At 36.1% G+C, this 25,050-nt stretch overlaps 3 protein-coding genes across 3 annotated transcripts; 2 read left to right on the forward strand and 1 right to left on the reverse strand.

Moving 5' to 3' along the window:
* The first annotated feature begins 3,138 nt into the window (after positions 1-3,138).
* On the forward strand, positions 3,139-3,873 carry LOC118347683. Its single transcript, XM_035687705.1, has one exon. The coding sequence runs from the start codon at positions 3,139-3,141 to the stop codon at positions 3,871-3,873; it is 735 nt and encodes a 244-aa protein (XP_035543598.1).
* Positions 3,874-4,074: 201 nt separating this feature from the next.
* LOC109022329 (rust resistance kinase Lr10-like) lies at positions 4,075-6,685 on the reverse strand. Its single transcript, XM_019005204.2, has 3 exons — positions 5,951-6,685; positions 5,554-5,580; positions 4,075-5,471 (listed from the first exon to the last, which is right to left on the reverse strand). The coding sequence occupies exons 1-3, from the start codon at positions 6,657-6,659 to the stop codon at positions 4,348-4,350; spliced, it is 1,860 nt and encodes a 619-aa protein (XP_018860749.2). The 5' UTR covers positions 6,660-6,685; the 3' UTR covers positions 4,075-4,347.
* A 6,846-nt stretch (positions 6,686-13,531) lies between these two features.
* On the forward strand, positions 13,532-16,588 carry LOC109022332 (pentatricopeptide repeat-containing protein At3g49170, chloroplastic). Its single transcript, XM_019005209.2, has one exon. The coding sequence runs from the start codon at positions 13,600-13,602 to the stop codon at positions 16,165-16,167; it is 2,568 nt and encodes an 855-aa protein (XP_018860754.2). The 5' UTR covers positions 13,532-13,599; the 3' UTR covers positions 16,168-16,588.
* Positions 16,589-25,050: the final 8,462 nt, after the last annotated feature.

Here is a 25,050-nt window from a genome sequence, read left to right on the forward strand (position 1 = left end):
AAGACAAGTGGATACTCATTGAGCAACTTTATCAAGGTGCGCATCAAACCAATGTTTTGAATATCGTACCGGATACTGTATCGGTCAAGATACTGGAATGAAATATTTCGATACCGGTATCATTTCAAAATAGCATTTCGAGATAATATTTTGAAATAGTCGATATATAAATAAATTATATATAAAAATTATATTCCAAAATAATAGTCTATATATAAATAAATTATATATAAATATATATATATAAATTATAAATAGTCTAGTCTGAGTTGGGGGTTAAAAAATAAGTTTGTAGTTTGAAAAAACGAAAAAAAAAACACTGGCAGAAATATTGGTCGGTACAGGCCGAAATTAAGGCCGATACGTCCGGTACCAACCGGTACGACCGGTATTTTAGCTGGTACGAAATAGAAATTCACAACTATGCATCAAACACTAATGCACAAACTTTTCCTAATCCACTTTGAGAGATTTTATGGACGAAAAGTACAATAGTTATAAAGACATCTGATAAAAATTAAATTTATAAATTAATATAATTTTATAAAATATGTTAAATTTATTTTATAATAAAAATAATTTTAAAATTTAACATGTTACGTTAAGTCACGTCAATTTATAAATTTACTTTTATAGAATTATTTTTTATTAAAATATTTATTTTTAACCTTCTCAGCTTCTCATTTTCGCTTAGTTTATAGGTAACCATTTATAATGATTATATCAAAATTAAAACTTTGTCATTAAGATCAATATATTCAAAAGACAAATAAGAGTGGCTCATGACATTAGCACAATTAAAGTAAGGTTAACCAACTAATTGATTTGATCAAATTTGAAACTAATTGATAAAATAGTCCCCATTATTTTTTTAATTCTTAGGTTCATACTTAAGTATCTATTCAAGTTTTATATTTTTGTATATTAACTTTTATTTGGTTTCTTAAATGATTTTTAATTATTTTTAAACTATTTGTAATATTTTCAGATCTTTTAGCAAATTTAACAAAGTTTATGGAAATGATTGATTGGGTCGAAATTGAAAGCACTTAAAATAAAAATTTCATATTTTATTACTTGAACCTTTTTTCCCTTCGTATAATGGTATGAGTAGATAATTTTCGTCTGACTTGGTACGTATATTATGGATATGTTTATTTCTTTGTCTTATATACGAAGACATGGTACGGAAATATAGTAAAAATGTACCATTATTTACAAACTTTACTTTTCTATTATATTGTTCAATATATTCACGAATAATATTACTAATTTTATCTACTCGATTGGTTACTATGAGTATTTCTTAATTATTATTATTATTTTTTTTAAAAAAAATAATGCCTAGAGTAGAATGACTAATCAGTTATTTCTTTCAGCATGCCAAATGACCGATATTACTGGAATGATTCCTTTTTGGGTATTAGGTACTGTAACTAGTATTCTTGTGATTGGTTTAATTGGTATTTTCTTTTATAGTTCATATTCCAAATTGGGTTCATCCTTGTAGTAATTGGATGAATTGACTTGTAGACATAAAAGCGTAAGAACTCAACGGGATGCCCCTCGAATCAAACAAATAAAGAGGGGTAGCTCTTGTTAAGATTTTTAAGTTTTTAATAATCGAAATATTTTATTCGTATAAATAAAAAAAATAAATCAACATGCTAACTATTAAACTACTTATTAAAAAGACACGATAGCCAATAAAAAATGTCACAAAATCCCCCACCCTTGGGTATGCCCTTAGCGACAAAGAACATGTACTAGGGTGTATGTGTGACCCGTTCAGAGCATGAATTCGGACATATTTAACATGGTGAGGAATGGGAGAATCTTATGGAGGTGTTGAAGGTGTATGAAAGAGCATCGGGTCAGTTTTTGAATAAAGAAAAAACCTCGATTTTCTTTAGCTCAAACACTAAGTCAGTCTGCAAGGATTTGATCTTGAGAGATGGGGGTTCTATTGTTTGTGGCAGCTATGAGAAATACCTTGGACTCCCATCTGTGGTGGGACGATCTAAGCATAATACCTTCAAGAGCATTAAGGACAGGATATGGCAGAAGATAAGTTGTTGGAAAAACAGATTCCTTTCCACAGCTGGGAAAGAGGTTCTGTTGAAAGCAGTCCTACAAGCTGTTCCCACCTATACCATGAGTGTTTTTAAGATTCTCAAGTCTTTGTGCATTGAGATTAATAGGATGTTTGCAAGATACTGGTGGGGCAGTGCAGATGGTGAGAAGAGAATCCAGTGGCAGAGTTGGGAAAGGATGGGGAAACAAAAGTCAAAAGGTGGTATGGGATTTCGGGATTTGGATAGTTTTAATTCAGCCCTTCTAGCCAAGCAAGCATGGAGGCTTTTACAGAACCCTTTTTCTTTGGCAGCTACAATATTTAGAGAAAAATATTTTAATACTAAGCACTTGTTGGCAGCAAAGCTGGGTTCTAACCCTTCACTAATTTGGAGGAGCATATGGGGTTCTTTAAAATTGCTTAAGGAAGGTTTGAGATGGAGAGTAGGGAATGGAAAAAGCATTGAAATATGGGGTCATAAGTGGCTCAATTCCCCTTCCACTTTCAAAGTCCAATCTCCTGTTAGAGTTTTGGAGCAAGAGGCTCGGGTATGTGAACTTTTAGATCAGAGTGGTTCAAGCTGGAATGAGAATCTAGTCAGAGAGATTTTCCTCAAAGAAGAAGCTGAACAAATATGTAGCTTGCCAGTGAGTAAGCTAGGATCAGAAGATAAGTTGATATGGGGGCCTTCTAAAAGAGGTCTATTCACTGTTAAGAGTGCATATTATTTGGAACAAGAGAGGAAAAGTAGGCTGAAGGGGGAATGCTCCACAGAAAAGAAAGCTGATTCGATATGGAAAAACATTTGGAGCTTAAGAGTTCCAGGGGTGGTCAAGACTTTCTTATGGAAGGTGGGGAATGATGTGCTAGCAACAAGGAAGAATTTATGGAGGAGGAAAGTAATAGAGAGTGCATCCTGCCCAATATGCAAGAGGGAAGGGGAGACAGCCATGCATATCTTGTGGTAGTGCCCTGCAGCCAGAGATGTATGGGCTGGATCTGTTCGAGCAATTCAAAAATGGACAGCTGAGGAAGACTGTTTCTTAGCTTTCTGGGATAAAGCAATGCAAAAGCTTGAGGCTGAAGATTTAGAGATAGTAGCTGTGGTAATGAGATCATTGTGGCAAAGAAGAAATTTGTTCATTTTTGAGAACATCTTCAATGGACCTGAATCTTTATTGAGAAAGGCAAAGACAGTGCTGGAAGATTTCAAAGAAGCTCAACTACAGATAATAAATCCAATAGAGGAACCGAGACAGCTTGAAACCAGTGGGAGCAATAGAGGAAGACAGGTGCTATGGAAAAAACCTGAGCAAGGAGGCTTTAAAGCAAATTGGGATGCTGCTCTCAATAGCAAATTTATGGGGCTTGGAGTGGTTATAAGAAACGAGAATGGGGAGGTAGTGGCTTGTGCTTGCAGTAGGAGATTGCCTGCTCCAAATTCGGATGTTGCAGAATCTGTTGCTCTATGGTTTGCAGTGGAGTTATGTTGTGAGCTGGGTTTTAACAGAGTCACTTTTGAAGGAGACGCTCAAGCAGTGGTTAAAGATGTGAATAGCATGGAAGAAGATTTGTCATGCAGAGGCCACATTATAGAGGATATAAAAGCAATCATGCTAGGTCGGAGAGATTGGACAGTGCAATTTATAGGAAGAAAAGGAAATGAAGTAGCTCACTTACTTGCAAAGTATGCTTTAAATATAGATTTTGATAAGAGATGGATAGATGAATGTCCTGATTTTATTTTTTTACAAGTATGTAAGGATATAGATTGTTCAGGTTTACAGTTTACAGAATGAATACATGAGGTTTCTTTGGTTTCAAAAAAAAAAGATGTTTTTATCCGTATTGACCCAGATTTAGATGGTCAAGTAAAATTTGGAGCATTCAAAAAACTTGAGGATCGGACTACAAGAAGACAAGTGTATTAATCTATTCCACAGTAACACAGGGTCCACACGGTTTCTATGTGAAACCATTTATTACGTAGACCATTCATGTTCACCAATCATATCATTCTCCTTCGGAAAACAAAATACTAAATGTTTTTATAAAATTCACAAAGAAAAAGTCCACACATGCAAGTCTTTACATTGATTGCTAGAGTAATGGTTCTAATAATTTCCATAATGACATGACTTCTATGACAGTGTTATGTGACCTGATTCACAGAATCCTAACTTTCAAAATGGAGCTATGAAGTTGGAAACCGCTCTCCTAAAAAAAAAAAAAAAAAAAAAAACTTTTATCATGATGGCAGTAAACATATTTTTTTACTCCTCCGACTCTGGGATGGCTTCTAACTCTTGGTTTAGACGTCTTGGAGGGATAGTTGGATTCATCATTCTTGTAGAACCTGCAGAGGCAAAGGGATTAGGAGGCATGGTGAAGTTACTTCCTTCCCCTTCCACCAGCATTTGAACAACGGTTTTCATAGAAGGGCGATCCGCTGGATGCCATTGAATACACCATAATCCCACAATTCCGAGTTTCTTTGCAATTTTAGCATCTTCATCACTTTCAATGAAGAGTCGTAGATCTTCTTTTTCCTCCAAAAGATTATAGATCCATTCCGGAAAGTAGATTTGGCCGACGTTTTCCGGCGTGACATCAACATTTTTTCTCCCTCCAACTGCTTCAAGCAACAGCATTCCAAAACTATAAACATCTGCTTTATAGGAAACGTTCCCGAAATTCCTAGAGAACACTTCGGGTGCTATGTAACCCACTGTTCCCCTAGCCGTGGTCATAGATACTGCACTTTGATCCTTAGAACACAACTTTGCAAGACCAAAATCAGAAATTTTTGGATTGAAGTTCTGGTCTAGCAAAACATTATGAGGTTTGATGTCAAAATGGAGGATCCGTTGATCACACCCTTGGTGAAGATACTCAATTCCTCTCGCAATGCCCAGAGCAATATCTTGTAGTTTCTCCCAACCAAGGAAACTGTTCTTGGCATCTGCTGAAGATATAAACTTTTCTAGAGAATCATTTGGTAAGTACTCGTAAACTAGAGCTCGTCTGAATCCATCAGCACAAAAGCCAACCATACGAACCACATTAACATGGTGGATTCTACCCATTGTCCCCACTTCGTTTATGAATTCTTCCCCATTTCCCTTCGAGCTATTCAGGATCTTCACAGCAACAAAGATTTCATTGGAAAGCTTTCCCTTGAACACTGTTCCATAGGCTCCTTGACCTAACTTCTCAGCAAATTGATTCGTAATCCTTTTTATGTCGGCATATGAGTATCTCGTGGGCTTCAAATTCCTGTAATCCTCCAAAAATCTTTGGATCCTGATTTGATTTTCTTTTTCAAGTTTATCATACCTGTAGAGACGGTAGAGTGCACCAACCGCTAGTGCTAAAAAAAAAGAACCTACGATGGAACCTGCATGTTAAACACTTGTGATTATTAAGAAACTCCCATCTCCCCAATGAGAAAAATTTCAAATGGCCAACGGATAACTTACCGGCAGTCACTAACTTTGATTTTATATCTGTAAAAGATTTAACAATATAATTAGCATCTCATTAAGCTGAATAGAAAACCAAAAAAACACCTTGTTTGCATTGAATTTTTCTTTGTAATAGTTAATTATTTTATTCAGACTTTCAGTCCAAATTCTAAGGCCTGTAAGAGCTCTGAACGAGCTATGCAAATGAATTTTTCTTTAGTTACCATATGTATCCTAATCTTTATAAGCAAAGTTACATCTGATGAACCGAATCAGCAGGGACATCATGAATACAGGAAACTTGCGGTCGCAGAGAGCAGTTACAAGCCAAACTTGACCAAATCAATAAATGTTTGCTGGAAAATTGTGAATAACTTGAGCACAAAGATGGAAATTTGACAGAAGAAGATACCTTTGTTGGTTTTGGGATAACACTCAGTCTCTATTCCACCATTGCTCTTCAATCTACAGTTCTGGTTCTTTGCACAGCGTCTGCAATCGGGAGTGACCCACTTCAATTCAAGCATATTATCATGATCTCCGGGAGTTACAGGAAATGACCGAAGATTATACATCTTTGTACAAGATGCTAATGGCAAATTGGTGATGTCCTGGGAGGATCTAAAGGCATAAACATTCTGGCCAGGTTTTGTCAGGCAAGGGATCAACGTTCCATAAGCCGAATCTCTTTCTGGGGGATAACAACTGTACAAGGCAAAGTCATCAGGGCTTTCGTTTGTGAAATTGAAAGGGTAGTAAGATTTGACTTGCTGAAGTTGCTTTGGAAAGCATTTATCTGGGTCAGATACTAGAATCGTCTGAGACTGGTAGTCAATTTTTTCCACAAGAAACTCTAGGTTTGGCAGCTGGAGCTGGATTTCGTTTCTGCTCGTGCAGGAAAGATTAAAGCCGGGATAACCACAGTGCTCTGACTGGGTATTCAATCGGAAAGGAAACTTGATGGGAAGGTCAGAGCTTCCACAGTGTTCCACATGACACTCATGATTGAATGGGCCTTCTGCAAGGCCAGCCACGGATACCACAACCAAGAAGAAGAAGGAGATTGCCATTTTTGAGGAAACAATAGACATCTCTGTAGTCTGAAGGTTTCTCAGCCTCATGAACACTCTTATCTTAGAGAGTCCTAGATTTATAGGCCCGGTTTTTCTACGATGATTACCTCTCACTTCTTCCAAGTGAGCAGGAAGTTTCCGGGTCAAAAAGTCTTTCCATCGACTTGATAAGGGCCAATTATTTACGAACATGCCACTCGCATTTTCGTCAATGTGACAATGACAATGTAGGGGACTGAGAATGGTGACCTGATAAGTGTAAATATATTTTTTTATTTTTAATTATTTTTTATAGATTTGTAAATATTTAAAAAAAAAAATTTATTTAAATAATCACTTCTTTAATTATTACATAAAAAAATTAAAAATAAAGACAACATAAATTCTTTATTTAAATTCTTTATCTTTATTTAAATTTTATAATTTATTTATTTATTTCTTATTTTTTAAACTTTCGTAAAATATTTTAACTCAAAATTATTTTTAATTCATTTCATCTTAATTTAAATATCTTATTATTATTCATAAATTATCTCAATTTATTATTTAAATATTTTTATTATTTTTATCAAGAAATATGAGATTAGAATGATTAGACTCCATTTATTGACTATTTCAGGTACAATGCCTTCCAAATTCACCTTAAGCTAAATCGAAAAAAAAAAAAAACTGGGTATGAATATATAAATCGATTAAAAAAAGTAATAAAACTCAAAAAAAAAACATGTCCGGGACAGAGTCAAGGTCCACGACCAACTTTAATTGGAATCTTTGGAGATAGTTGTAGAAATATTGGCAAAACACAGTCATTCCCCACCAAACACGCTCGAGTGAAATCTCGTGGAAAGCCGGCACCTTTCTCCGATAACAAATTTTATAATATATCTTATAAAAGAGAAGACTTAATAAAATCATGTTATTTTTATAAAGTATTTTATAAAAATATTTTTTATTTTAAAATATTATTATGTAAAGTATTTGAAAAGTAATGTTTTTATTTTTTATTTTTTTATATTTAATAATAAATTTTTTTATTATCAAGTGGGGATGTAGAATTCATTATTTACATTATTTAAATAATAAAATTAATACGTAAGATTTAAATTTTAAAATTAATATTCAAACAAATTTATGTTATATAATTTTACTGGATGTACGTACTGATCTACATATCGACATGAAAGTATAATTTTTGTTTAATTAGAGGTTCATGTATTTATGCTAAAAAAAACATTTGCATCTCGAAAAAGTAATATCATTATATAGTGGTTTAGATTCAGAGATGAACTGAAATGGGTTGAGATAGTTTGTGAATAATATAATAAAAATTGAATTATTTATTATATTTTGTGTGGAAATTTAGAAAAGTTGTTTTGAAATTTGAAAAAGTTAAATTGTTTATTATATTTTGTGTAGAAATTGAAAAAATTATAATGATGAAATGAGATGAGTTGAGGTGAGTTTTGAATGCAAATAACTCCTTAGTTGATTCAATTTGAATCGGTTAAAAATCAAATTTATTTCAATATTATTTGATTCGATCACAAGATTAGTTTGGGGCGACAAAAACCTTTTTGTCACTCCAAAATAACATAAAGATATAGAGAAAGTGTTAAGGAAGAAGCTAGGAGTGGTGATCATAGCACATCACCAATATATATCATCTTTAACTCAAGCCAACACAAGAAGCTAAATGCAGGCAAGTTATTGGAATCTGGTTATGGCTAATTAATATAGCTCATCACTCAATCAGTGATCCTAATCTAGTGCTGCCTCACCTTTAATTTCCTTTCCACATGCACTCTCAGACTAGTGCTATTCCTCTTACATTTTCTACATCCTCACCACCTGCTAGCGCCTCAAATCCTCTTCTTGTTGCCTCTACCTCTTCCAGCATCCCTTTACTTTTACCTATCCTACGGTCGCTATGTCAAAAGCAGGTATTTCCCAATCAAAACATCTTTTTGACCACCAAGCCTTGTACAATATCCGACACCCCTTTGTTTCCTTCAACACTATCACCCTTCAACCTGAACCTAAAACCTTTGCTTAGGCCAACAAGTCCACAGCTTGGACTCATGCAATGGCTACCGAGTTTGCAAATCTAAAGGCCAATCAAACATGAGAGCTATGTCCATGACCATTGAATAAAAGTGTGATCAATTGCAAGTGGGTATACAAATTAAAGCTCAAGGCTGGTGGTAGTATTGATAGACACATAGTCAGATTGGTAGCCAAAAGCTTCCAATGGCAAGATGGAGTTGATTTTACTGAAACTTTCAATTCCGTGGTAAAACTGACAACAATTTGTTTGGTTTTAGCTCTAGCAGCCCATTATAAGCTGTCAATCCGTCAGTTAGATGTATTGAATGCCTTTCTACATGGCTATTAGCCTATTTGATAGAAGAAGTTTTCATGGACCAGCTAGCTGGTTTTTGAAACCCTCGTCACCCTGATTTTATTTTCAAAGCTGATGATCTTCACCTCTACTAGTCAAAGTACATCACTGACCTGTTTCACAAAGCTAAACTGCTTGGTGACAAGCCATATTCCAATCCCTTAGCTTCTAGTTCAAAGATCTCTAAATTCTTTGAAAAGCCCTTAGCTGATGCAACCGAGTATAAACAATTGGTAGGAACACTTCAATACTACACCATCACTAGGCCAAACATAGCTTTACTTGGCAACCAGTTATGTCAATTTATACATTCCTCGACAACTGAACATTGGTTTGCTCCCAAGCGAGTGTTAAGGTATCTCAAGTTTGCTGCTGATCATGGCCTACAATACACTGAAGGTCCTATCCAACTTCATACTTTTTGTGACTCAGATTGGGTTGGCTATGTTGATGACCGCAAGTCCACCACTGGTTTTGCTATTTTTCTTAGACCTTGTCTTGTCTCATGGAGTGCTATGTCATTGGTAAATACAAAATTATTTTGGATCCGCATGCTACTCAAAGATCTTCACATACATCTTCTCTCCACATGTGTTGTGGTGTGACAATTTAGGAGACATTACTCTTACCACTACAAGAAAACTGCTTATTTGCAGTCATTTAATTCTAGCGAAATGACTACTTACAACTAAAATGAGTTTGTTTTGGTCACAAATAGTCTTTTCGTCGCAAACAAATGGCCACAAATACCCGTTTTTCTTGTAGTGTGCCTCCAACCCTATCTTCCATGCAAGGACAAATCATATAGAGATCGACTATCATTTTATCAGAGAGAAGCTCCTCAACAAGGATATTACATCAAATATATCTCCACTTCAATTCAAATTGCAGGCTTTTTTACTAAAGGTCTGCCCACAGCTCGATTCTCCTTTCTTCGTGATAGGCTCATAGTCTGTAGCTCTCCCATCAGCTTGTGGATGGCTGTTAAGGAAGAATGAGTAGTCATATCTACATCAGCAATATTGTACTTAACTCAAGCCAAGACACAAGATAAGGCATTGGCAATAGTGACATAGCTGTACCATCCATGATTCAAACACAGCATGTATACAACTCATTCGAATCTAGTTATGGCTAATTTGGCTGGCTCAATCTATGATCCTTGTTCCCTTAGCTGTAAAGTTATTTTTTGTTTGCTTTTATTTTCATGTATAGCATACAATAGTAATGTATAGCTGAATGTATAACTAGGACATTACTTAATGAGAAAGATATACACTTTTCCTTTGACATATTATTTATTTCAAAAAGTATGTGGATGTGAATTTGTTAATATTGATTTGTGATTGCATTAATTTGCAATTGCGATGGTTGGGTGATTAGTTGTGTATGAGTTTGAAAATATGAGAATCTGAGTTTTATATTTAGAGAGAGAGAGAGAGAGAGAGAGAGAGGAAAATGGGGGGTTCCATTTTGAGATTTTGGTCGCCTTCTCCTTGAAGCACTACTTTCCACCCATGACAATTGGTATATGCTCTTTTAGGCTATGACTACATTTGTGCTGATCCATGTTTAATGATGCAAAGATCAACATCACAAGGGATATATTTATGTTAATGTGTGAATATGAACAATAACCAGAGGCTAATCCACCAAACAAAACAGTAGAGCCTCCCAAGTGGACTCCATGGCCAAATGCTCTCTTCTCCAAGCTCAACACCATTGCTGCTCTCTTAGTTCTTTGGGCAATTCTATGTACTTGCATCATCAACAAAGCCTAGCCCATATCCCGAGTTAATCCTACATACCATTGGTGAATCCCAATGTTAAGGATGTGTTCCACAGTCCTCTAAAGCTCTCTACCTGCAATAAATAAAGATGGCTGCCCAGGATGCCTGATGCACTTTTAATACCTAAGTCAGTGATATGTAGAAATAATTATCACTCAAAACTTTGAGAATGCCCCTTCTTACCTTCTTATCATGTATATATAGGCATGATAGATTACTGATAAGTATCGGCGATAGGTTTGACCCTTTAGTTGTTCATATCAACTTGTATTTTCGATATGATAGTCATCCCGAAGATATTGGGTTTATCCTAACTGTTTGGTCTTATTGTCCTACCCATCCTACCTGGTGGATACAAAATGGAGTCGTATTGGTCTCTAACCTAGACAACTACTTCATTTTGCCCTTGGTCTAGTATCAGTTGGGCCTCTCACCAGTTAGGCCTCTAGATTGGCCCGTTTCCTACTAAGGACTATAAGGACTCTCCACCCAAAGTTGCCTTCCCAACCATCTCATGTGTGCTTAAATCAAGTTTGTATAACATTTTTTTTTTTTTTTTCTAAAAGACAGCTTTAATTAAAACTTCACCTGTTGAGAGAGGACAATGAGAGGTTGAATACATCCATAGAAATGTGGACTTGGAAGCACTTTCAAAGAACACATGAAGGTAGAAGTGTAGAATTCAAATAGGATATAGCTGTTGGATCTCATTTTATGTTGAAATTTTGGAGTCCAATCATCTCACTTTTAGTTTAGGAAAATCCTAGTGCATGGAGTCCATGCATATATAAAATGTTTTTTTTTTTTTTTGTTAAATGCAATGGGTGCTTAGGTGGATTTAAATGTTTTAAAATATTTATTCAAATTTTAGAATATAAAAACAAATAAAATAAGTGTTATAATATTTATTAAATATTCATTTTTGTACAAGAAATTAACTCTGGATAGTTGTGAATGTCATGGAACGCTTTTTGTATTCATCTCTCTATTTTATACTCTAAAATATTTCTTGACAAGTAATTCAAAGTTTTTATCAAGTGTATGTTATAGTAGGGCTGGGCAAAACCTCTACCGGCTTCGATTATGACTGAAGTTTGCTCCAATTCCGATGGAGTCAGAAAAATAAAAATTCGAAATTGAAGTTAAAATTTCTTCGAAAAATATTATCGAAGTCGGAGCAGGCATCGACTCCGACTCCGACTCCGAACTCCAACTACATCTTTGCTATTTGTTCAGAGTCTACCTTCCTGCTGCCTCAAACTTTACCGTTTCTTACAACTTCTTTTGACAAAGACAGAAAATCCTATCTTTTAAACTTTCAAATAAAAATAAAAAATAATTCTAACTTTTTTAAATCTCAAAATAAAAATAATATTATTATAATATTTTAACTTCATAATATTTTTATTCAATTTTCTTTCTCTCATTTCTCAAAACTCAAAAAATATTTAACGTAAACTATCTCACTACTATTCATAAATTATCTTATTATTATTCATAAAATTGTCATCTTCATCTCAATTTTCAAACAAACCTAGCCTATCTTTCCCGACAGATTTACTTTCTCGAGTTTGTTAATTCCTGGCATGGGTTCAAAATTTCAAATCAAAAGTCTCAACTAACTTAATTATTATTATTATGATTTTATTTAATCAAGTTTGGCCAAAAATTCTCTTCTTCTCAAGTAACTTTATTTTACGTGTTTTCACTCCCATGGGTTCAAATCAGCAAGTCACAGTCGTTCATTTTCTCAAGTAACTTATATAGCCCAATGTTAGCTTCGACTTTCGAGTTACCAATCCCGCTAGTTCCTTTTCATCCTTGTTCATCGACGGCTTAACTTTTTCCATTTTTGCTGATTGTTTGTTTTTGGGACCAAGTTTCTCACCATCCGAGCTCGGAGGTCCTCTTCAATCATGGCGGTTTATGAGAGGGTAATTGAATCTTCTTCTTTTCCGTCTCAACCATTCCAACACCTTTCATTTTCTTTTCTACTTAGTCATCTTACAAGGATGACATACTCCTTCTCAAGACTCTATATCATCACGAAGGCTTTGCACTGTCGACGACATCATAAACGAGGGCGACCGAGCCATCTCTCTCTCTTTCTTTCTCTCTGATGCTCCGACTTCGATAATTCTAATCGAAATTAGAATCCGCTACTAATCGAAATCGAAATCAAAATCAAAATCAGAATCGCAGCCCAACTTTCACTTTAACTTTTGTTGGAATTCAGAGTTGAGCTTTTCGACTATATTGCTGTTCGTAGCCCAATCCTAGTTATGGGTAGCACTATAGCTAGAGGATCCTCCAACAAGGCCATTTGAACTTTTTTTTTTATACATTTTTTTTTATGTTCTTAAATATTTTTTTAAAAAAAAATTTATAACATCATTAAAAAAATATTTTTTTAATCACTAAATTAAAAGAAATTGAATCAGAAAAATGTCGAGAACCACCTCTAAGTGGCCCAAGCATCTATAGATAAATAATCATTACAAATCTCAAATAGAGAATACTCATGCAAACCTTTGTAAAACATAAGTACTCATCTAAACAAAAATGTAAAAAAATTATTTTTTTATTAATAAAATCTATTTTTTTGCAAAAAAATTTATATAAATTTTATTTATTTAAAACTTATACCTAATATTAATCTTTCCTATCTATGCGCTGTCTGCAGTATACACTATACAAATTGCATATCATTTACCTTCAGTTTAGGAGAGAGAAAAAACGTACAAATCGTATCTTCGAACTTGGGGTGTTGCCTGTTGGTTCTGTTTGAACTTTGAAGAACATGCTCGCCCTCTCTTTTCCTTCTCCCTCCAAACTCCCCTCAGCTTCTCCCAAGCCCTCGAACCCTTCTTCAGGCCGTAACCTTCCATCGTCAAAACCATCATCCCCAACCCCAACCTTTGAAGTCCTTAACCACCGTCTGACCCATCACCACAATGTGGGCCACCTTCACGAAGCAATCTCCACCCTCGACGTCATGGTCCGAAAGGGTGTCCATCCAGATCTCACCACGTACGCCGTACTCCTCAAATCATGCATCAGGTCCCGGAATTTCCAACTCGGAAAACTTGTCCACAATCGGTTCACGCAGTCCCAACTTGAACCCAATTCCGTCATTTTTAACTCTCTAATCAGCTTGTACTCAAAGTGTGGGGATTGGGCTAAAGCAAAAGCCATATTTGATAGCGTAGGAGATAAGAAAGACTTGGTTTCTTGGAGCGCAATGGTCTCATGTTTTGCAAATAATGATATGGAATTTGAAGCGATTGGGACATTTCTTGAAATGCTTGAAAATGGGTTTCATCCAAATGAGTATTGCTTCGCGGCAGCGATTCGGGCGTGTTCGACTGTGGATACTATCTTGATTGGGAAAATGATTTTTGGGTTTGTGATAAAAAGTGGATATTTTGAGTCCGATGTGTGTGTTGGGTGTGCATTGATTGATATGTTTGTGAAGGGCAGCGGTGATGTGGAATTAGCATATAAGGTCTTTGAGAAAATGCCTGAGAAGAATACAGTGACTTGGACTTTGATGATAACTAGGTTTATGCAATTGGGGTGCGCGAGAGAGGCAATAGATTTGTTTTTGGATATGATTTTAAGTGGGAATGTACCGGATCAATTTACATTAAGTGGGGTTTTATCGGCTTGTGCAGAGTTGGAATTGTTGTCTCTTGGGCAGCAATTGCATTCTTGGGTTACGAGGGTGGGAATGCCATTAGATGCTTGTGTTGGTTGTTGTTTGGTGGACATGTATGCAAAGTGTGCATCAGTGGACGATTCAACCAAAGTGTTCAATCGAATGGTAGATCATAATGTCATGTCTTGGACGGCAATTATCACAGGGTATGTGCAAAGTGGAGAATGTGATAAGGAAGCTGTCGAGCTTTTCTGTGAAATGATCACAAGTCACGTGTTGCCAAATCACTTCACCTTTTCAAGTGTTCTCAAGGCATGTGCAAATCTTTCTGATCCGCGTATGGGTGAGCAAGTGTACACCCATGCGGTAAAACTAGGTCTTGCATCAGTTAATTGTGTGGGAAATTCTCTTATTAGCTTGTATGCACGGTCTGGCATGATGGAAGATGCTCGGAAAGCTTTTGATATGCTATTTGAGAAGAATATGATTTCTTACAACACGATTGTTGATGGGTATACCAAAAATTTAAATTCTGAAAAAGCCTTCGAGCTTTACCATGAAATTGTGGATACAGGAATCGGGGCTAGTGCTTTCACGTATGCTAGTCTCCTGAGTGGGGCTGCTAGTATCGTTGCAATTTCTAAGGGCGAGCAAATTCATGCCACTGTACTGAAATCGGGGTTTGAGTCAAACCAATGCATATGTAATGCTTTGATCTCCATGTATTCTAGGTGTGGAAACATAGAAGCTGCTTTCCAAGTTTTCAATTATATGGGAGATCGTAACGTTATATCTTGGACTTCCATAATCACTGGTTTTGCAAAACATGGATTTGCCTCTAGAGCTATGGACATGTTCCATAAAATGCTTGAGGTTGGCGTTAGGCCAAACGAGGTCACCTATATTGCTGTTCTATCAGCTTGTAGCCACGCTAGGCTGATTTCTGAGGGCTGGAAACTCTTCAACTCAATGCACAAAGAATATGGGATTGTTCCGAGAATGGGACACTATGCATGTATGGTTGATTTATTGGGCCGATCAGGATCCCTTTTAGAAGCCTTTGAATTTGTTAACTCAATGCCTTTCAAGGCTGATGCGCTAGTCTGGCGTACATTTCTTGGTGCCTGTCGAGTCCATGGTAATAAAGAGCTTGGAAAACATGCTGCAAAGATGATTCTTGAGCAAGACCCACATGATCCAGCAGCATATATCTTACTATCAAACTTGTATGCTTCCTCTGGTCAATGGGAAGATGTGGCGATAATTAGAAAGACTATGAAAGAGAGGAACTTGATCAAAGAAGCAGGTTGTAGCTGGATAGAGGTGGGAAATAGGGCGCACATGTTCCATGTTGGGGACACTTCACACCCCCTAGCACGTGAGATTTACAGTGAACTGAACCAATTAGCGTTGAAAATAAAGGAATTGGGATATGTACCTGATACGGATTTTGTTCTTCATGACGTGGAGGATGAACTAAAGGAGCAATATTTGTTTCAACACAGCGAGAAAATCGCCGTGGCATTTGGTCTTATAAGCATGTCCAAATCAAAACCCATTAGGGTATTTAAGAATCTTCGTGTTTGTGGAGACTGTCACGCTGCTATCAAGTTTATTTCATTGGCTACAGGAAGGGAAATAGTTGTAAGAGACTCAAACCGATTTCACCACTTTAAAGATGGGTCTTGTTCATGCAGTGATTACTGGTGAGGTTGTTAAAGAACGATGGAATTTTCTCTATGAGAGTTCTGTGCTTATCGGACAGCTACATGAGTTTGTTTTCAACTGATATGAGATTCTCAATCTTCTAGTCATTTCTTGTCAAAACCCTTCAAAGGCTGTTTCTAGTGTGCACGAACAGCAGCTTGCTTTCAATACGGAGCCCACAAATGGAAAAGAAAGATTCAGAACACATGATTGCCAGCAAAAAAAATAATCTTTTTAGTTTGATGTATATTTGCCAGTTTCAGTCTTTCAGCTTTAGATGCATCACTTATTCTAATAGCTGTAACCTGTACCATACATTTTACCTTCTTTATGTCAATTGTATATCTGTGAATTTCATATATGTACCCTCATTTGATCATATAATTTACAACTATATGTACCTTTTGCCACTAATATTGCCTATTCTTCAGAGTTCTCTCACAAACTTCACAGTTCTTAATTTTTCCATTTTTCTTTCTTCGGAAGCCAAGATCATTTTAGTACAAAGAATAAGTGCTCGATCTCACAAACATTTCACGCTATTAGTGACTTCAAATGTCTTCGTTTTTTTTTTTTTTTTTTTTAATGATAATGAATCAACGAATCGGGGATTGCTATGATAAGAATGTAACAACTACAAATCATATGATGGGTAAAATATGCCATATCCCCGAATGTGCACAGACAAAGGGATAGCTTAAAAATAAAAAGAAGATTCCTCGAGAAGAAGGAACTAGGAGGTGACTAAGGAGAGATTTCGCACATAACTTTTTTTTTTTAAAATTTTATTCAATTCTAAATAAAATATTATCTCTAATAAAATGTTATTATTTTTTAAGTTTAACCCGATGAAATTAAAAAAATTAAATTAAATAAAATTAAAAAATATTTTATTAATAAACTAGTATTTTCCAAATAATTATGGCATCCAAAACTCCTACAAAAAGTTGAGAGTATCACTACGACAATCTCTACCCTAGAGGCCCAATGTTTGTATAGTGAGATGAGATGAGATGTTGAATAAAATATTATTTTTATTTTAAAATTTGAAAAAATTGAATTGTTTATTTATAATGGACCCAAACTGACTACTTCGAGAGAGTCACTCTCTAGAGATATGAGAAGAAGAGAGAATGATAGATGAGAGAAGAAGAAGAATCCAGTTGCTGAATGTACTTTTCAGTTGGTAGCTTTTCCCTCTAACCATCTTTATTTATACTGAGTATTCATATGAAACGACAATATTTAACAACATTCCTTACACTTTTAGTAAGTAAGAAACGACTGCGTTACAATTAATAAGAAGAAAAAGTGCTAAACGACAACGTTCTACTAAAGAAACAACTAACTAATTCTATATAATACGACATCGTTCCAAATATGTTCTTCGAATACAACTAACAACCATCACCTTCCCTTTGCAGCATTAACCGCCTTCCTTTTGTCTTCAAACACACAGAACCACCTCCATCCACCAACACCTTGCCCACTGCCATAACCCCTACGCAGACTGTAACCCTTCCACTCTAGCAACCCTTCCCAGCCCATAACACACCCTCTCCCTTTAAAGCACCTTGCCCACAAGGTGGGGAAATTGTTGCCGAAACTTCCAATAACCATGTTGAGTCTTCCATTCCAGCACCTTCCCATTGGATCAAGACTTCTACCATAGCTCCGTTGTCCCTTTTAATACTCCTACGCTCCAAAATTTTCTTAGGTTGAGGCCTTAACTCTCCTTGTAAGTCAACTAGAGGCAGGGAAGAGAAAGGTGTGAGCTGGTCTCCAATCTTTTTCTTCAACACAGAAACATGAAAAACCGGATGCAAGAGTGAATCTGAGGGAAACATAATCGATGTGCCACTGCCAATTCTGTGAGTAATCTGAAATGGCCTAAAATAGCGAGGTGAAAGCTTAAGATTCCTCCTAACTGCCACAGATTGCTGCTTATAAGGTTGAAGTTTAAGATAAACCCAATCACCCACTGAGAATTCTCTATCAATCCTGCGCTTGTCATAATAATACTTCATTCTATCTTGAGCAAGAGATACTTAAGTGTTACCAAAATTTGCTCTCGAGTCTGTAATAATTGGTCCGCTGACTGATTTGCAGTTAAACTAGGAATGTAGGCTTGAAGCCTAATTGGAGGAGTCCCATAAACAACTTCGAAGGGAGTCATCTTTGTGGAAGTATGAAAGGTGGAATTATACCACCACTCAGCCAAAGAAAGCCAATCTCCCAATAACTTTGGTTTATCACCAGAAAAAGATCTCAGAAAGTGTTCAAGGCACTTGTTTACAGCTTCTATTTGGCCATCAGTTTGAGGGTGATATGCTAAAGAGTAAGAAAGATTAACCCCTTGCAATCTGAAAAGTTCTTTCCAAAAGGACCTGGTAAATGTTGAGCCACGATCAGAAACAATGGTTTTAGGTAAACCATGCAGTTTAAAAACATTGTTGAAGAATAGTGAAGCCACTTGAGCAGCTGTGAATGGATGTTTCAAGGACATAAAATGAGCATGTTTTGACAACCTGTCCACCACAACCATAATAACGTATTACCCCTTAGAAATGGGCAAACCCTTAACAAAATCCATTGAGAGGTCAGTCCATATTTGCTCAGGAATAGGTAAGGGCTGTAAAAAACCAGCTGGGAGGAGATTTTGGATCTTATTTCTTTGGCAAGCTTCACATTCACGAATAAATTGCTTGACATCATGCTTGAGACCAGGCCAATAAAAATCCACTCTAGCTCTGTGTAAACATTTGTGAAAACCAGAATGACCAGCAGCAGGACTAGAGTGTAAGTAATTCAAAATTTGTTGCTTCAAGGGCAGAGAGTCAGGCACATAAATTCTGTCTTTCTTAAACAAAATGCCATATCTTAGTTTGAATGAAGAATTAGAAGTAGGATCAAACTGCAATGCAGTAATTAGTTTGTGCACATCCTGATTTGCATCATAAGCTGCTTTTAATTCTGAGAGCCATGTTGGTGTAGGAAATGATAAGGCTGCCAACTCTCCAAGCTCATCAACATGATCTTTACGAGACAAGGCATCAGCCACCTTGTTCTCCACACCTTGTTTATACTCAATAGTAAACTCATAACCAAGGAGCTTAGAAAGCCAACTTTGCTGAGCAAGTGCCAATCTTTTGCTCAAGCAAATATTTAAGGTTATGGTGATCAGTTTTGATCACAAAAGCACTTCCTAAAAGATATGGCCTCCACTTCTTAACAACTAGCACTAAGGCTAGAAACTCTTTTTCATAAGTGGAAAGAGTTAAATTTTTCCCTTTCAAAGCTTGACTGAAAAAGGCTAAGGGCCTTTGGTCTTGCATCAAAACTACTCCTATACCGGTTGCACAAGCATCACATTCAATGACAAATGTTTTGGTGAAGTCAGGCAAGGCAAGAACAGGAGGGCTAGTGACAACAACTTTCAAATCATTAAAAGACTTAGTAGCAGAATTTGTCCAAACAAAAACATCTTTTTTTAACAAAGAAGTCAAAGGGGCAGCAATCTGACCATAGCCCCTAATGAATTTTCTATAGTAACCTGTCAAGCCTAAAAAACCCCTTAATGACTTTAGGTTTTTAGGTATTGGCCAAGTAACCATAGACTCCAACTTTTTAGGGTCTCCCTCACTCCTTCCTTTGAAATCAAATGGCCCAAATATTCTATTTCTTGACATGCAAATTTACACTTCGCCTGTTTGGCATAAAATTGATGATGCTGTAAAGTTTGCAAAATAGTAGAGAGATGATCCAAATGAGATGACATGTCCCTACTGTAAACTAGTATGTCATCAAAGAAAACAATGACAAACTGTCTAAGGAATGGCTCGAAAACTTCATTCATGAGGCCTTGAAATGTTGAAGGGGCATTAGTAGGACCAAATGACATTACAAGAAATTCATAATGCCCTTCATGAGTTCTGAATGTAGTCTTATGAACATCCTCATCCCTCATGCGTATATGATGATAACCTGCCCTAAGATCCAATTTAAAAAAAATTGTAGAACCTGAAAGTTCATCTAAGAGCTCATCCACAACATGAATAGGATATTTGTCTTTAATAGTGGCTTCATTTAAGGCCTTATAATCAATGCACATTCTCCACGTGCCATCAGACTTCCTGACTAGCAAAATAGGAGAAGAGAAAGGTGATTGACTTGGCCTAATAACCCCAGAATTCAAGAGCTCCTTAACAATTTTTTCAATTTCTGTTTTATGATAAAATGTATATCTATAGGGCCTAACACTGGTAGCAGAAGTTTCCTGTTTCAAATTAATCTTGTGATCATGAAACCTATTGGGTGGCAATCTAGTAGTTTCATTAAAAACTTCCTTATACTGCTGTAAAAGCTGCTGCACTTGTTCATCCTGCATTGATGAAGGTTCAATGGAGCTACAACAACTATCTGCAGAAAAATTCCCTTACTTCCACAACCAAAAGTCTCAAAGGACTCATTGCCATCAATAAGATTTGACTGAGATACTGTCAAACCTTTTAAGGAAACCTTCTGGCTATCACACTTAAAATGCATACTCATATTGACAAAGTCCCAGAGAATAGGACTCAATGTAGATAACTATTGTATGCCAAGAACTGCATCACATTCTCCCGAAGGAAGTGTAAAAAAATCAACTGTGAAAGGTATGCCCTGAATCGACAAAGGCACAACCACACATTTCCCAGTACTATCAATGAGCTAACCATTAGCCACTTTAACACTAATAGCCTAGCCAAGTTGCACATGCAATTTACATCGAGCAGCAACTACAGTGTCCACAAAATTATGTGTACTGCCAGTGTCAATTAAAATTACCAACTTCTTCTTACCAATATAAGCAATAAGTCTCATGGCCTTAGGTACTCCTCCACCTACCATAGACTGTAATGAAATAGAAGCCATCTCAGCTTCAACTTCCACAGGTTCAACAACCACCTCACCAATAACATCAGTATTTTCTTCACCACTTGACTCACCAAATTCCATACCTTTTAGTAAGAATAGTTTTGGTCTTGCACATTTATGACCTGGTTGCCATTTATCATCACAGAAATAACAAAGGCATCTTTTACGCCTTTCCACCATTTGAGACTCAGAAACCTTATGATAAGGAAGCCTAGCTAAAGGTGAAACTCTCGGTGCTCCTAAAATTGAAGGAGTTTGCCGAGGCATTAACAGACTCAACTCTGGACTAAACTTACTCGAATCAGTAAGTGAATTTCTCCAAGGTTTCCTTATACTCACCACATATTTTTCTTGAATTTTGGCTAAGCCAAAAGTATCATTCAAAGATGAAGAATTCAGCATCCTAACAGGTAATCTAATCTCATCACATAGGCCACTCAAAAAATAGCTCAACTTATTTTTCTCAGACAAGCCTTTAATATGATTGGAAAGAATCTCAAATTCAGCTTTGTAATCATTAATTGTACTAACCTGGTTGAGTCGAGTAAGTGACTCCATAGGATCATCGTTTGGAGTAGATCCAAAACAGATCTGAACAATTTGATGAAGTCCTCCCAAGAATGAAAGGTTCCTGTCTCACTGGCATCTTGGAACCAGACTAGAGCTTCATCATCCATATGGAAAGAAGCAATGAAAATACGTTGGCCAGGAGGGACCTGGTGATATAGAAAGTACTGATTCGCACGATAAATCCATGGTGATGGATTACCACCACGAAACCTAGGAAAATCTAGTTTAATTCCTCTTACAAAACCTTTGTCCACAAGTTCTCTGTGGTGCACTTCTCCCGTGTCATCCTCCATATCTTCATTTCTGTGCAGGGTTTGTTGATCTTGATTATCTCGACGTCTATTACCAGGATCCTCATAATCTTGACAAGAAATCTTTGAGATTTGTTGTAAAACCTCCTAAAACTTTTTATCTTGTGTTTCCCTTTCCAATCGTGCTGCCTCTTGCAGTTGTTTTTTTGTTGTCGTTCCTATTGTTGCTGCAAGTGATTCATTGAATCAACTATTTGAGCATACGATCCTGTTCCTTCTGCCATGGCTGATACCAACTGTAATGGACCCAAACTGACTACTTCGAGAGAGTCACTCTCCAGAGATATGAGAAGAAGAGAGAATGATATATGAGAGAAGAAGAAGAATCCAGTTGTTGAATGTACTTTTCGGTTGGTAGCTTTTCCCTCCAACCATCTTTATTCATAATGAGTATTCATATGAAACGACATTGTTCAACAACATCCCTTGCACTTTTAGTAATTAAGAAACGACTGCGTTACAGTTAATAAGAAGGAAAAGTGCTAAACGACAACGTTCTACTAAAGAAACAACTAACTAATTCTATATAATACGACATCGTTCCAAGTCTGTTCTTCGAATACAACTAACACTTATCACCTTCCCTTTGCAGCATTAACTACCTTCCTTTTTGTCTTCAAACACAAAAAACCACCTCCATCCACCAACACCTTGCCCATTGCCATAACCCCTACGCAGACTGCAACCCTTCCACTCCAGCAACCCTTCCCAGCCCATAACATTATTATATTTTGTGTTGGAGTTTGTGAAAGCTATAATAGTTAGATGAGATAATATACAATGAGCGGAGAGTATTCTTGTATCCAAACAACCCCTTACTTGTTAAGTATGACATGTGATTTCGCATGCCTAGTTGATGCAACCTATACTTCCCATAGGTGCCTCTCTCTTTCTCTCCCCAGAGAAAATCTTTAGACCGGCCCGTCTAATAAACCCCAAACAACAGCCCTCCAATGGGTGAATGACAAATAGACTTCCCATTTTAGTTCTCATGTGCCTGCAGACTAGCAGAAACTCCATGGAACCCACGCCTCACCCCCATCTCCCGTCTCCCATCTTCTCGCATGAAACCCACCATCCCATCCTCTTGCATGAAACCAACACACCAATCTCATTCAGCAGTTTCCAATCATCACCAACCTTCTTCCCAACTTCAACTTTCGACAACATCATATTTTTTCCCAAAAATTCAAAAAAAGAAAAAAAAGAAAAAAGAAAAAAAGAATCAAACTAAACAATGGAATGGACGAAGGTAATCTTGGCAATCGAAAGCAGACGCAAACCAAATTGAAAGCTTTTGCAAAAAAATCGAACTAGGTGTCGCCATTTCATTTCTTGCCATGTGTATGATGGCATTTGAGCAAGAGCTATGCTTGGATGGGCAAATGAAGCCAGCAACTTTGTCCAAATCAAAGATGGTTTTGTAAGAAAAGGAAGAGTGATAGCCAAGCAAAAAAGCGTAGGCACTGAATCCCTTCATGTTTACTTACGGAGGGTGGTGGAGAAAAGGAACTTAGAGTTGATTCTCATTGCACCATGAGGTCGAGCTGTGGTTTTGTGCATTTTGTAGAAATAAAGATTTCATCTAGTGTATTGATCCTTATGGTTTTTGTGTGGGCTTGCTTACGTGGATCACTTTTATTGGATCACTTTTATTGGATGCTGTTGATGGCTTAGCAAGGGACGGTCTGTTCCAAAGAGGAACTCCTCTCCCCAAACTCTTCAATAAGTTCAATAGAAGAACTCCAAAGGGAAATGAGTACATACTCGCAGTGGGATTAAATGTGATAATCTATATCTAATTTTAACCAAAACATTCAGAAATGATCTCAAATGGATAATTGCAATTTTAAACGCAGAACTTTATATATTTATGTTATTTTAGATGAGTTAATAATTAAATAGATTTATTAAAATTAATAAAAATAATAAAATGCCATTATTATTAATTAAACTCATACATAACAGATAGATAACTGCATATAAACAAATGCCAGTCTTTCAAATATAAAATATTGAGATTAAAGAATAATTAATCCTATATATAGTTCCCTCTCAAAGTATTTGTTGGAAGATCATATTACTGTTATTATTGTTTTTATTTTTAATAGTATGGTTTATATTACAGTTAAATGATAATTCATCCTTTTAGTTAATTTGAAATGGATTGTATTTATTTCATTTAAATAACAACGAGTGTTTATTTATAAAATTTAGTGGGTTAAAAAGAGAATAATCAAAATAATATATGGGAAATTATATTTGTTGTCGTAAAGTATGCAATTCCTGCACATTTTCATTAAAAAAGTGGATAAATCTAGGATCTACATAATTTTTTTTTAAATAGTAAATTCATATTTATTTCAAAATGAGCGCGTGAGACTTAAAAACCTTAAAATTATATCTAATAAGAGAAAAATTATTTTTTAATAGTAAACCCAATTTTTTTTTTTAAAAAAATAAATGCGAATAACTTACATACTTTAAAACTGTATTTAACATTACTCATAATCTATATGTGTTTTACTAAATGTCATGAGAAGATGTTTAACCGAATATAGGGCATGACTGCATTGTGATGGAGTGGTTATTAAACATGAGATCTGGAAACATGGATCTTGGGGAGAATATAACTCAAGAATAGTGAAGAAAATTAAAGAAAACAATCTCACAATATAAAATTTACGTAATTCTGCATTGTACCTATATCTACAATGATGAAAGATATTTTATTAAGAAGGAAGTTTATAATATTCTATTAAAATACAAGAATTTTCTTTTCTCACAATCACTCCCTCTCTTTCTAGCACCTTTGCTTCGCCTTTAAAAGCATCCTCATTAGGGGTGCTACCCGCCTTCTATGGGGTGGGGTAGCCCCCTCCCCGCCCCCCACCCCTGCATGTGCAGGGGCGTGTTACCCCGTCCGGTTCCAAGGTGAGGGGGCGGACACCTCTGCCGTCCGTCCCCCCGCCCACATGAATGGGCCACGGGCCTAATAAAGATTCTGGGCCATTTTTGGGCAAAATTAAAAAAATACAAATTTTAGTAATAAAAATAACCAAAAATTATTTACAAGAAGAAAAATTAT

This window comes from Juglans regia, chromosome 2, assembly GCF_001411555.2.
Source record: "Juglans regia cultivar Chandler chromosome 2, Walnut 2.0, whole genome shotgun sequence".
NCBI classification, from domain to species: domain Eukaryota; kingdom Viridiplantae; phylum Streptophyta; class Magnoliopsida; order Fagales; family Juglandaceae; genus Juglans; species Juglans regia.

Coding starts and splice junctions, on each gene's coding strand:
- LOC118347683 (XM_035687705.1), top strand. CDS start 3,139: ATGCAAAAGCTTGAGGCTGAAGATTTAGAGATAGTAGCTGTGGTAATG.
- LOC109022332 (XM_019005209.2), top strand. CDS start 13,600: ATGCTCGCCCTCTCTTTTCCTTCTCCCTCCAAACTCCCCTCAGCTTCT.
- LOC109022329 (XM_019005204.2), bottom strand. CDS start 6,659: ATGAGGCTGAGAAACCTTCAGACTACAGAGATGTCTATTGTTTCCTCA. Junction 5,581..5,950: donor TTATCCCAAAACCAACAAAG/GTATCTTCTTCT, acceptor AATCTTTTACAG/ATATAAAATCAAAGTTAGTG. Junction 5,472..5,553: donor ATCAAAGTTAGTGACTGCCG/GTAAGTTATCCG, acceptor TTTAACATGCAG/GTTCCATCGTAGGTTCTTTT.